The 14,829-nt window shown below is 37.3% G+C and overlaps 1 protein-coding gene across 1 annotated transcript in view; it reads right to left on the bottom strand.

The window, feature by feature from the left end:
- VAT1L (vesicle amine transport 1 like) overlaps positions 1-14,829 on the bottom strand; it is a 64,313-nt gene that overhangs the window by 24,519 nt on the left and 24,965 nt on the right. The window contains exons 5-7 of the mRNA XM_072873194.1: positions 13,502-13,605; positions 12,227-12,282; positions 10,276-10,470 (exon numbers count right to left, since the gene is read on the bottom strand). Coding sequence (XP_072729295.1) covers positions 10,276-10,470; positions 12,227-12,282; positions 13,502-13,605 — 355 coding nt within the window. The remainder of the gene's footprint in view (positions 1-10,275; positions 10,471-12,226; positions 12,283-13,501; positions 13,606-14,829) is intronic.

Raw genomic sequence — 14,829 nt, 5'->3', positions numbered from 1 at the left:
CTAGTCTGATTTTTTGCAAATCAGAGGCCAAAACGTCATCCAAAATCATCAGGGATCTCTTCCCAGTCTGAAAATGGGAAGGTTTCAAAGGCAGGAAGAATCGGAATTATTTGTGTTCTGTATTGTGCCGGACATATAAGGATGACATCTCTCAGCTCTCTCAACATCACCAAGTAGACTTCATTATTTCTATCTCAGTTTTTTTAAACCCCTTAGCACCTGGGAAAATAGGTCTTTTGAATTTGAACTGAGACCAAAAAAAGTTTCCGAGAGAATGAAAACAATCACCAGGAATTGTCAACACAAACCTCCAATTTCTCCTTCATGATACCCTGGGAGGAAAGCTGAATTTCTCACATTAGCAGTCCCTGCCAGTTCAACTTGAACAACCGAGAGCTTTCTTTCCAAACCAGTCAACTAATTAACAAAGAAGCGTGAGTGGAATTTTTTGACACAGAGGACAATCCTGGGTTCCATTCACAGGCTCTGTGGCTTAAACTACACACACTAATAGCACATAGCACAAGAATGAAAGAGCATCTAAATGTGTCTTTGAAAACTTAGTTTCTAATATTTGCCCTTTAGTACCTGCTATTTATCTCGTGTTTTTCATTTATGGCATCTAGTAGTTATTTCTCTGAGTGACAGGAAACACTCACTGTTCCAAATCTTAAGAATTCCTTGCAGTTAGTGGTATTATCAAGTCTGTGGAACAGGAGATAAAGTAAACTTTCTGTGAGAATCCATTTAAAATTATTTCTGCTGGTGGATATAGCGTATTGGCATATATTTAATCAACCTGCATGCAAGACTGGGAGAACACAGGCAGATGTTTCACTGCATTATCAGGCAGAAATAAAAAGGAATGGATTGAAGCATGTTTGGATCAAGGGTATAAAAGCAAGTAGCTTTTGTTCTCTAATACTTCATGAAGAGTCTAGAAATTGTTTTTGAATACGGAAGTGACTCCATGAAACCCTGTTTTCCTGACTCTTGAGAACAGCTTAAATTCTATGACACAAACAGTAAAAATGAAGTGTAAAACAAACACGTTAGAGTCAAACATTCAAGATAAACATGAAATATACTCTATCTCCTGGAGCTATGTACACATGTTGGTGTTTTTAAAGGTGTCCTTGATGTCTAAAGTATGTCCCCTCTGCTTTGGTAAAGCTTTCCCTAGCTAGGTCTCTGGTTTTCTTGCACGGGTACAGTATCACCGTATCAGTTCAATGCATGAGGACTGTGTGCCAATTTATTATTCAAAAGCCAGCTAATATATTTCAGTAAGCAGACTGCTCCTGTAAAATACTGCTTATTCGCAGTAATTAATCAGCAACTAGCTCCATGTCACAGCTTTGTTCTTATTTTTTCTAATAAATGACAAACCAGTTTTCCCCATATACAACCTCCTGTTGCCAATTTAATTAACTGCAAGCGTGTGACTAGTGTAATAGTGCACACTTGCTTGAGTGGAATCTATCAATGCTTCCTATATTCTTTTCCTGCCTATTTCCCCCCGCCCTCACAGTATCCATCAGGAACCAAGTCTGCATGTTGTTTTCCTTTGGCCTGCAGTTACAGAAAGGTATTCTCTCTGTGGCACACAAGGGCAAACAGAAATGACAATCTGTCCTGACCCAGAAACACGTGTCATGACTCACCACTGCACTTTCAACTTCCAGTGTCTCATGCCTTCTAGAAAAGTATTTTCTGCCTGTGTATCTCCATAACTAATTAATTCTTAGCAGAGTGCTTACTAAGTAGATTAGAAAAGTGCTGTAGCTGCGGGCTGTATTTATGTTAATTGAGAGAGGTTTCGTCTCACACTAAGTCACCTTCTAACCTTTGTAACAGCAACATTTGAACACAGAATCAATGTTCATCAGAAATATTGCCAAAATACTTTTCCAGGTCTGCTACTTAATTCCAAAACATTAAGATACCATTCCCCTGAAATGGAACAGCTTACTGAAATTTGGTAGAACACATACCATTCTGGGATTAGAGCCCCCAGTAAATGCACTGAATCACAAAGGCTCGCAGAGATGCCGAGACACAGCCCAGGGGCTTGGCTGTTAGAGGCCAGAATGGGAAATTAGAGATTTTCAGGCTGATCCATGATCTTTCCACTAACATGCTGCATGGCATCAGGCAAGTGAAGATATCCACCGTCTCTTGTTATTTATCTATTAAATGAGTATTATAGCATGAATATTCTCAGCATGCACAAAGGAACGTTCTGAAGACTCTAGATGGCAAAATTGTTTAAACACAGGTATTCAACTAGCAGGCTAGAGAAAACAAGCTAAATTTCAGAAGCTGTAAAGAAAACAAAAGAAAGCACAGAGCTGAAATAAGTTACTTAATTAAATTCCATTCACGTAGCTTGAATTTCATGCAGTGTTTATGAATAATATATAGCAATTGAAAATAATTGACTTCTGCTTACATACTTAACAGACTTAACAAGTGAAGTCTGAGTTTCCTAAAACAGCTCGTTTACCCAACCTGATTTTGTGGTAACCGTAGCTAATGTCATATATCTGAGGCCTTATTATGGAGCCACAGTGCTTATATCTAAGTCTTGTCTTGCTTCTTTTTATCTCACTCTTTTAATAAAATCATAATCACGTTACACTGCCATCAACAGTGTGTGAAGCCAAAAAGGCTACTGGATTATGCCATCACTTGCTGATACAGGTAGGAAGGGTAGAATGAATTATGAAGTAATATGAAGTCCTGTTAAACAGCATTAAATGGGGAAGAAATGTAGATGAAATTATACAGGCATTTAGTAGGAACTTAATAATTCATGTAAGAGCAGGGAGGATCCCATAATCAGATATACACAACGTTTTAGAGGGAAAAAAATGGCAATACCCAATTAATCTCCAGTACTTTCAAGGTATGTTTTATTCCTCTAAGTATATAGCACCAAAATTATTTGGAGTTTTAATTAAATATTTACTTCAGAGAAGCATCTTGGGAAAAAATCTTTGCATAGTCTTTATTAAAAATCACCTTACTCATGGCTCAATTTTCATTCATTTAGAGCTTGTGTTCATTACCTTTCATGTTAGTCAGGTAAAATTCAAGTGGAATAGCTTTCCCCTTACTCTTCCCAAAATTTGAAAGACATTTTGGCCTATAACTGTGTATAATTTGATCATGAACATAGAAGCAAGCTACCCTGAATTATTCAGGTTTTGCTTCTCAGTCTGCTTTCCCCACATCTCTCTTTTGAAACCTGTTACATCAGTAAGACACAGCTCCTTGCATTTTTGTACGCTTTGATATCTGGATGAAGCTTGTATTAAACTTGTGTTAGACTTGTTTGTATACAAAGAAACAGTGATGTACAGCTAAAACATTTACATTTACTTTGAACTACAGATGTTTATTTTATACAGTCAAAGGGAACAGAATCTCACACATCGGAAGAACAAAGAGAGTTCTAAGGCAGTATCACAGGACAGTATGTACGCACAGCTAATACCTGTAAATCAGGAACGTAGTTCACGAACAACTGCAAAAGAAGTACTGTCAAAGAAAGATTCGCAGCATCAAAACAAGCAGACTCTGCACTGTGATGCTAGAGGAGCAATCACAGCAAAGGAAACACCGATATGCTCATGGGAGTTTTCACAGAATGAGTTACATTTCCCTCTTTCTACAATATAATACTGCAAAGTGAATTGGTTTATGCTTATGAAAATATTATTCTTTTCTGTATTTCAGGGTGGGTTATTACTTTGGTTATAAATGAACTTCCACTTTTATCATGTTACTCTAGATTATTTTGCATACCTTGAAGAACAAATACAGGTTCTAAATGCTATAGAAGTCACTTGACTTCAAAAAAGGTGTAGTTTGTTCAGCTGAAGAATCAGTTTTCATCAAGCAGAAAAAAGAAAAACCTGCACATGCCATTATTATATTATCACTAAAAAAATAAAAATTAAACACAAGACAGCATTTAGTATTCATAACAAAGTACCAGCCTGATCTGATATTATTAGATTGCCCTCCTACTATGTTAGAAATAACTAATGGGTCAATTTTCTCTATGTCTTACTATAGTGATACAGGAAAGGCTTTTTGCCCTAAAGCTAAGGGCAGTGAAAGGCATGAATAGCTTTTGATTAAATTAAAGTCTCTACACTTTAGGGGGTTCACTGTTACTATTCTGCTATCATGGGTTTGAGATTTCCCATCCTCCCACCCCAAATAATGTTGATATTGTTGATATCTAAAAGCACGCACTGATGGTAATTTATATGAGAGGAAGAGTCCAGTGGAAAGAAAAACAGGTTTACAGTACCAGAATCCTTTGAAGCCACAGAGCAGTGCTAAAAACAAATATATTGTGATGGCTTTGTTCTCCCCAAAATATGCTATAAATTCTGTATGGAAAGCATTCCTTCGTCCAGCTCTCATCACTGGATTGGATCTTGGTAAGGCTGTGATCTTAGATGTAAGGTTGCTACTGATTTCTTTTGCATGCTAACAACATTGAAAGCCAATGCAGGGGACAGAAAAGTATGTAAGAACAGCAACATACGAGAAAATGTTTCTTTTAAAGGAAATTATTGTATCAGCAGGTATTCTATAATGTTACTATAACGTGATCAGTTGCACTGCACTCCTTTAGGTTTAGGTTCTTAAACACAGCTTGGTTTTTCCTTAGCAATTTACTAGAGAAATGCTCTGTCTTCAAGACAAGGAAATCTCACTTATAAAAAAATTGTATTTACAGCTAGACCTGCAACATGTCTCATAATTATTCAGCCAAAAAACCCAGTAACTGACAGTGCAGTGATCCTTACAAACTAAATTATGGTGCAGGGCTCTTTCCAGTCAAAAATATTCTATGCACCGACCACGAGGCAGTCATTAGAATCCGCTGATACTCATATCAAGATCCACAGGGCTTGATTCGTAAGTGTATTCAATGCCTTGATTCCACCGATTTCAATCACAGCTCAGTGCCACTGTATATTCCTGGATCTGGGCTACAGTTGTTGCATTACTATTTGCTAAGTAAGGAGTTGCTGAAGACATTATTACATTATCACTACAAAACAATGACGTGGGGTGACGTTCCGTGCCCACTATAAGGTACCGCCCTGCTCTTGTAAGATTATCAGATTATCCTCTTACCTTTTAAGAGTAAGTAGCAACTCCATTCCACAGGTTTCAGTATCTTCATCATTCTTACTGGCCCTAAGGCAGTACAGGTCTTCGATACCATTATTACTATGTAAGAGTGCACTCCTTTAAATCATTTGAGAGACAAGAATGCCATGAATCCTTCGGTACGCAACACAGATCTGTAGTCAGGATGTTTCTCCGTAATCTCACTGGTCATCCATACGGACCAAAATAGCCCAAGGCTGAAAACTTTCCGACGTACTGAGAATCCTTTCTGAAACAGGTAGTCTGGCATGAGGGAAAGGGGCCTACAGATATTTTGATGACATGGACCATATTTTGCATTCTCACTTTCCTGACTGGCAGTTCATCTGCAAGAATTTGTGAGTTTTGTTTTACATGCTATTAGTGCTACTTTTAACTGCTGTAAATCATCAAAGAAGGCACATATAACTTCTATGTCAATAACCCGTTCTACATTGAGTATATATTTTGTTTTGCAATGATAAAAAGCTGAAGAAAACAGAATTTTAATAGAAAAGTGCAACATGTACATTTTCATTCAACACACTAGATTTTTTAAGAACCTTCAGTTTTCATCCTGCTTAATAATCTAGAATCATCGACTGTGTAAAGCCAGATTCACAGACCCTCAGGAGAATGCTAATGCATAAATGCACACTACAAATTAATCAGAACTAAGAAGAGTGACTAACTGCAAATTAAGGATTAGGTAAGTAGTTACTAACAAAGAAACAACCACAAAGCTCAACAAATATTCACTGAATACTAATTCTGTTTTAAACTCTACTATTTGTAATGAAATGCAATCTTACCAGACAATCAGCTTTTTACTACAGAACAGTATTTTAAGCACGCACCATCTACAAATTATCTCATCTTTTAAACACTTGAACGCATAAACAAATAGCTGCAAAATAGCGAGACATCTCAACAGCAGCTAGTTTATTGTATCACTTCACTCATCTCGTGATGAATAATTCCCCAGTTAGATTTTCATTTTAAAGTATCTATGGATTTTGTTACTGTCTCTCTTAGTTAAACCTTTCTTACATTAACATCACAAAATGGCTCTAATGGCCTACTTGAGAACAGACTTGACTTTACTAGGCTTTATGGATGTAAGTTTGAGATTAAAATTACACTTCCCAAGACAACACCAACAGAAGACACAGCAATACAAATAGTTTTGCTCCACAGCAGTAGTCAATAGCCTAGATCCTGATCTCCCTTGTGTCAGCAATAATCTGATGCACTGAAGAAAATGAAGTCACTTCTAAGTTTCCATCCAGAAAAAATTCTGTCCTACTGTCTCTTCAGTCAATTGGTAAATTCGTTTAAGCAGCCTGTACTGAAGAGGCAGGACAATCCTCATCCTAAAACAAAGGCCAGTGAAACCAGGAGTCCTTCCACTGACTTCCACGGCCTTTGGATGAGGCCCTAAAACAAAGAAATCAGAACACCAGAAAGGATTATATCCTAATTAGAATGATCTCATTGACACTCAGCCAAACCTTCATTGTTCAACAGGCATAGTATCAAGCTAACTCTGTCTAATAGTTTCTGAACACTGCTATCTTGAATATTATTCAACAATCAACTAGACATCACTTAACACACACTACGTGAGAGACAAATAGGAATCTAATAACTTTCTCTAAACCCTGTATTACTGCCACTTGAAACACTTTAAAATGCAAAATCTCACTGCAATTACAATATTCTCTAATCAGTGTGTTCTTTTGAATTCAAACTGTGTACTCCTGCAGAAAGTATTAAGAAATAAATGCTGTTCAAAGAACCATACCAGGCTTTTAGAACAATGAAATCTTTTTTACACAGTTCACGGAGACTTATTAAAACAGGCACAAAACCTTTCTCTGGCTGTTCTCACAAGCACTAGAACATAAAGCCCTCAATTTGGGGGTTATCATGCAAGGAAGTAGTCCTGTAGCAACCAGCCTTAAGCAGCAAAGGGGAACACCACTGTAGATATAACTCATTGTCTTCTAAGACTGAAAAGATGCTTTTCAGCTCTGATACACGGATGGCTATTGCAACTGATACAGGATTGAAAAGACAAGTATTTGTACTGTAATACAGTTTTGGAAGAAAACCAGGTGTCTTCCACGTTGGCTTTAGAGAATCTGCATTAATTTGTGAATTGATATTTGCACAAAGAAGGAATACATGAAAACAAATGCAGATGCAGAGCAAATAAAGCAAGCTGAAGGGATATGTTGGGGATATGCCTTTCATATATAGCTCAAAACTTGTATGTGTATGATATATTCAGTATGTGATATATTCAAGTATGTGATGATATATTCAGGTATTTAACATTAAACATTTAGAAAGGTGTCCCATGGTTAAGGCTCTGCTGAGATTTTTCCTTAAAATATTTTAATTTTGAATGTCACTTACTGGATTCAAGCTCATCTCTATGGCAGGATTACTAGTGAGAGGACAAATGGATTCTCGTGAGCTTCTGGAGAGGGTGATATTCTTCCATAGAAAACTATTCAATCATTCATTTTCAAATGCCATGCAGGGATTCTGCCCTTCTGCCACTCTCTAGTTAAACATATTTATTATCAATGCTCTTATGGGGCAGGAAATTTCCTCAGGAAACATCAATGGTAAAAATTGGTCATACTGGTTTAGTCTCTAATGAAGACTACTGAGAATGGTCAAATGGAAGTGGACATTTGGAGAAAATCAGGCTTACTCAATAGGAAATGAAAAGCAACCAAATGTCAAACTCTGAAGGGGGAAGACATTAGAGCTATGGAGTTAAAAAAAGAAACCTCCCAAAACAGAACAAAAATACATACCAACCTTTCTTCAGTCTGGTTCCATTTTGTCCTCAGCTATGACACATTTTTCTGTGTATCACATTAACTTAAGAGTCAGCCCTAAGTTATTTTTATACCCACAAAAACATATCCCCAAAATGATAATGCCCTGAATGAGTATAGTATTTCAGTAATACTTTGCAATCAATTAAGGACACCTCTAGCACTGTTATATCCCTGAAGATACTAGCCAGACATTTCCTTTTTAAATTACCAGATAGCTCATGGAAAGTGAGCAGGCGTGATAAATGAGCTGTAGTTTTCTAGACTGCGCTTTTTAACAGATGTATTTACACATTTCACAATCTACCGGTAGGGATGGTGCGAGTTACTGCCAAATGTTAGATTAAATGTTATCAAACAGAAGTCTCCCAACAAATTTCCATCATGTTGACTATTGAGATCAGCCTGCCATGTGTAATTTTTCATGTTATGTCCCTGATCAATAATTTTTAGGCTATTGTTACTATTTTAATTATCCTTTTTTTACTCACCAATACATGAAAATTACATATTTACATGAACAAAGAAATTGCAGAATGCCTATCTAGAGGCTTGTGCCACTTAAATTTTTAAAATGCTTTGTAAGCTTATTTAATAATTAAATAAACCCCCCCCACACATCAAAAACCTAAATCTGATCCCATTTCTATTTTACACTGCTCTTCAAAGGGCTCTCCCTTTCAGACAATAGCAGAAGGTTTCATCTTGCCTGAGCCAGCTGCTCTTTATCACAACATCTGATTTCCCTTAAGCAGTTCAATGATGAGAATTAGCCACTCCCATGCCACTGGCTGGTAAAACCCTGAGGTGTTACTGAGTTGCTATCAGTGACAGTGTGGCCTCAGGTAGACATTTTAGAGAAAGAAGAAGAGATTCCTGGGGAAGTTGTCATTCCCTTCTGTTTTGCTGGAGAGGAATAAATGGAGCCTATATTGTGCTGGACCGTTTGCATCTGCTGTACCACATAAAGTGGCATGTTGGGGTACACGGGGGCAGAGGTAGCGATAGCATGACGAGATATTTAGTTCCCACATTAGCACAGCCTAAGGCAGTACACGCCTTGTCATATAACCTGGCCCAGGCACGTACAAGCCCCAGTGAACATGCAATGCATCCTGCTCCAAGAACGGTCATAGGCTGTGGAGTCCCACCACACAACTGAAGATATCTTACCTGTGTCCGTGACAATGATGGTGCTACAATGCCACTTGAATAATGAACAACATGCTGGGCTCAAAAACTTGCTCACAGGGCATTCAAAATCTTAATAAAATACAATATTATTAATGTATTCAGTCTGATGGTTACTGTTTCCTCATGGATGCATGGTAGTATCAGCTAACGTGTCCAGACACAGACAGAATTTTGTCGCAGCACCTTCTGAATAGCAACCATATGAGGATACAACCACAATCCACATTCAGCAGAGCTCTTAGAGATCATGCATCTTAAGTGTCAGGCTCCGTGCACTTCACAAACACATAAAACACAAATATTAATCTGGCGGTGCTACTAGAATCATGCTGTTTCTTTATATGTTAACATCTGTTCACACCTCCAAAAACACTTACATTCATTTATCAGCATCTTAAGTATAAAGGTCTCAGAAACAATGCTTTGGTCAAGGGGCTTATAATTGCCCAGGCTATGATCAGATTAGTTTCTTTACATGTCTTTAAGGACAGCTGAGCAATTAGAGGGGGAAAAAAAAAAGAACCAAAACCCCCACATTCCACAAATGTAACTTACATTAAAAGTGATTGCTGATTTGACTGCCTGTGATATCTCTTCAGTAAATTCCTGAAAACCTCCAAGCTTCCAAGGTTTGCTAGCACAAATATTACATTGAAACTAAAGCTTATGTATTAGATCTTTTCCTCAGAATAGATTTTAAGTTGTTTTCAAATATGATGCCTGCATTTCACGCTGCACTTGTTAGTCACGTGTTTCATGTACTTAGGAAACAGAAACAATTTTCTAAGATTGAAAAACCACATTTATTATTAGTATTTTCAAGAACTTTGCACAGAGCATTTGAAACTCCGGAAGTATTTATTAGAGAAATATGTGGATAACTCTGGATCGTGAAGTTTCTGAATAGCAGAGGCTTTGGAGAGAACTTGTGCGCTAGCTAAAAAGCAGAATATATTAATAACTAGAAAACATATTTAAATCTAATTTTACATCTAAAAGTGTGTATGTTTCAGCAATTTCAAAATGGGGAAAGAAATTTTGCTCCTACCTCTTCCAAAGCCCATAACGAATCAACCACAGGCTTGATCTTCTTAGTGTTATACAGATTTAGGAGTTTGTCCATCACACCCTTGATCAGGCCACCTCGATTCTGTTTGAAAAGTAGATTCAACAGGGAAAATCCAGCAATGACTTTGTTCTCCTCGTACAGCTTGATAGGATTTACTTTCTCAACCTGCCACCACTGGAAAGCAATAAACAACAGCAGGGTTAGAAAAACATTTTTCAAGAAATGTACAGGAAAGTTCACAAGAAAGCTGTCTGGGCAGATGTGATATACGACTCATCTGTCGGATCTGAAGCAACAGCCATGAGAAGCAGTAAGGATTTTATTTAAGGAAGAGGCAAAAAAGCATGCAGCTGACTGACATGCAGAAATAAAACACAGACTTGTGTTGCATGAGATTAGGGCGTTAGAAGAATGGTGAACAGATCTGGTTTTAGGATGTGGGTCTAGAAGTAAGGAACTTGGACCTCCCTTCTTACTTCTGCTATCCTTCTTTGTTATCTCAAGAGAGCCATACAAGCTTCCCAAACGTTCGCAAGCAACTTTTGACTATTACTCTTCTCTCAAAAGCAAGGAAACCGTGCACTGCTTATCAGCTTCCATTTACTTTTCACCCATTATTATGTTTGTGACATTTGAGCAAGCCTCATAATATCTAATGAAATTATCTTATCTCATTTAGCCCAAGAGCATCCTTGAGACTGAGATCCCACTTCCTAGCAAGTTTTATTTGAATGGGTCAATTTTTAATTAAAATTTTCATACAATTTTGATGAGTTCATTTTGCAGTATAATTACATAAAGAAACTAGTTATACTTCTATACAAAATTTGATATGCTATTTTTTATTAATTCAATTTATTCATATTTATTCAGTCAATAAATACCAGTACTATCTGAAAAACATTTCAGTTGAAATTGATTTCATTGGGCCAACCTACCCACAAATTATACGCAACTGGATATGTTTATATTAACAGTAAAAAGGCTGCATAGTAAAGATTATCTTGCTTTAGTTCACAAACGCATGACAATAACAAAGATTGTGCCACTACAACCATTAAGAAAATGTAGGAGGCAAAGAATAGCTTCTTGCTACAGTCTTTGATTTATCTTGTTTTCAACTACAGAGACTTTTGAAGCTAATTTCTCCTGCGAAGGGGTTGTTGCTGGAAGCTGTAAATGAGCTCTTGGCAGAAAGATCGTATAATAGATCTTCAGTCATGACTTCTCCCTCTGTTTTTCTTGTCTGAACGAATCACTTTCACTCCTGGTTAACTTATTTCTCGCTAGCAGTTTATTTGATGTATTTGTTCCTTTTTCAATCTCTAGGATTTCTGAGTAGATTTTTGTTGTTGTAGTAAGCTGAAGAAAAACAATTTAACATTCTATTTTTGGATTTGTTGACATCATCAATTAGGAAATAAATGCAACATCACCATCTCTTTGATGTCACTTGAAATGAACATGGAGAACTGAAAAATGTATTTCTGTATAGAACTAAACTCTGAAAAGCTGGAAATGACTGGACACAAGCCCCATCTTAAGAGATATATCTCCTTTAATTCACTGCACTGTCCTGACAGTGTTTTCAGATACAAGGAACCTACAGGGTACAGTTATCCATATCCATGGATATGATATTCTGCCATAAGTAAATAAATAATGCAGTCTAACTTTAAACTTAGCTGTGTAACAGATACATGTCTGATCGCTAACAATTTAAATATGCGTTGCACACAGATCCAATTCCCGTCTAGCTGTCGTATCAGAAGAAAACATGTCAGACCACATCGCAGTCAGAAAAACGGTCTCTTTAGCAACATCAGAAGCAACAACTTAGTAGAGATAAGTGAGAATGATAAAGATGAAAATGCTACTGAAAAGACTGAAATTAGAGGAAAGAGCAGAATCACAGCACTGTGACACTTACTGATTTTGCAAAACTGAAGAAGCTTTTTGTCTCCCCAGTAACCATGTTAGATGAACCTGTAAAAGATGAGTACAGTCACATACAACGTATTACATGCTGACAAGCAGTCTATTTATTATAGGTAAAAATCTTTTCCATGATTCACATTTAAGAAAAAGATTTCCCCAGGTTTAAAAGGGATTAGCAGACATCTTTATACTTTGGGAATAAATAACGAGGCCAAGGTGACTGAGCCCTACAAGTTTATAGGTATTCTGAGATGACAAAAACAATCTATCAAATCTTCTAAAACCAGGAACAGGTTAAGTGCTACCAGGCATCCTGACACCAACACTCTTCTATAGCTCTCTCCTTCTCTGCAGTCTCTGACCCACTATTATTTAGCAGCGATCACCACACAGGTGTCCTTTCTCTGTATCTGTAAAGGTACATTTATCTGACCACTACACGTGTGAACATCCATGCATTGTACACTACATGTTAAATGTAATGACAATTCACTGGCTGGGACTTCATTACAAACAAGCAACCAGGTTGGCCTGTACAGTCCAAGCAGATATCCGAGTGACGATGCACTCGTTACTGCCACCCTGCTAGCTAGATGAAAGCCCAGAGAAGCAGGTATGCTTATCCATGATGCCACTGCACCTTCCACTGCAATACAGATATATTCTCCATTTCAAAAGTTTAGCAATCCCTTCAGCTGTCCTCCTACAGGAGCTTGGCCTGCTTTATCAACACGCAACATGGCAACCTGGCAGAACTGCAGGAAAGACATGTTTACTCGGTATGTGGAGCAGTCCATGTACACGAATGGAAATTTGTGAACAGAAGCCTGAGCTTGAATTCCTCAAAGTCATGTCAAATAAAAACGATAGCATTCTTCCCGAAATCTTCCTCCAAGCTTCCCTCCCACAAGGACTATGTTACAGTTTCCTTGGCCACACTGTGATTCCAATGGCGTGTAGAATGAGAGATCCAAGTTTTCTCCTACACTTCTCCTGTATCACCCAATGTTTAACAATCTGAAATGTATGTTCGGTTTCACTTTTGGAATTTTTAAATCTTTTTAAGGGTTTCTTTGTATTACCTATTGTTTCTCAATAATTTAGTCCATGCTCAGCTTCACTAAAATCCTTGATTGGAAGTGGTCAAACTGAGAAAGTATAACACGGTGGCCTCCAGTTCTGGAAAGAGTGGCATGGGTGATTTTAAGAGATTTTAACCTTTGCAAAGCTTTAGTTTTGAAATATGTACCTGACTTTTTCCACTCACCATATAAAATGTAAGTCCCAAGTGGTTTGAGAAGACTGAGGCCTTTCCCAGTATTTTCTCCACAGAGACAGTCCAAAACAATATCTACTCCATCTGTCGAGATTCTAAAAAGCAAGAAAGAAATCTCACTTTGCAATAAGATCCACAGGACTGGTGAGCCAGCATGATACAGGCTGATTGTTAACATAATACTAACATTTTCCAGGTACTTTAGAAAGGACTCTAAGGCTGAGGCTTTGACTACGGGGAAACTTTCTCCTCATCAAAAGACAATTCAAACTCATTCAATGCTGGAATGCGAGTTTGTTGGGCTAGTCAACCCACGCCTTTCAGGCTTAGAAGAGTGAGAAACCATCTTGTTCCCCCTTTTTTGAGGGCTTTCAGTAAAATTATGTTATCAAAAAACAGGTGGTGGATATAAAGTTATTTTTGAGTGAATGCGAATGTCAGAGAATGTCTTTTTTTTTTGTCAATGAATGTCAGAGAAAAAGGACATTTTTGTTATTCAGATATTCTTATATTCTTTTTCTGAATTCATAAGGAAACAGATGATCTTATCCTAGTTCTTCTCAGATAAAATTATATCCTTATAAAGTTATTTAGAGAATCTTCCGTTTCAGACTTCGTAGCAACTAGACGTCAGCAAAGAGTTAAATCAAGCATAATGAGAAGTCACCAAGAGATAAAAACCCAGCTCTAAAGATACAATCAGGCCATATTATAGAAAGCAGAAAGTATTTATACTGTTTCAATAAATCGTTTGCATATTTATAATTTTCCAATAAATAGCTTTGTGAATGCAATGTCAATATGAAGCTGAAGAAGAAGAAAAAAATACACTCGAATATTCTGATTCAGTCCTTCTTTTCTGGCAAAACACCAGTCTGCAAAATCCTATCACTAGTTTGATCTAAGTCTAATATCCTACCTCCTAACCAAGTAAACAGTCCAAACAGTAGTAAATTCTTGATTAATATTCTTAAAAAATTATGCAAATAACTGGTGCAGACTACAAGAAAATTGCAACCTGGAGACTATCAAAGGTTTAAGGGGCAGTCAATAGCATCTAATCCCCAGGAACATCAATTAGCTCCTCATGACCATGCCTTCTGCAGTGGTATAACTGCAATTAGAAGTCAGGAAAGAGGTAAAGCTTTATGGCTTATAATGCATCTTTCTGTTTCCTCACAAAACAAAGGTGATACTCAGACATCCGCTGGTTACAAACAGCAACAAAATCGGACAACTTTACTCTTTGGTACTGCTGCCGTGAGGGGGGTAATAGATTTTTATATTCAGGCCACTGGATGAGCTTTCACTGTAACTGA

The sequence above is a fragment of the Ciconia boyciana genome, chromosome 9 (assembly GCF_034638445.1).
Source record: "Ciconia boyciana chromosome 9, ASM3463844v1, whole genome shotgun sequence".
In the NCBI taxonomy this organism is placed as follows: domain Eukaryota; kingdom Metazoa; phylum Chordata; class Aves; order Ciconiiformes; family Ciconiidae; genus Ciconia; species Ciconia boyciana.
This window is presented reverse-complemented; position numbering and strand designations above follow the sequence as displayed.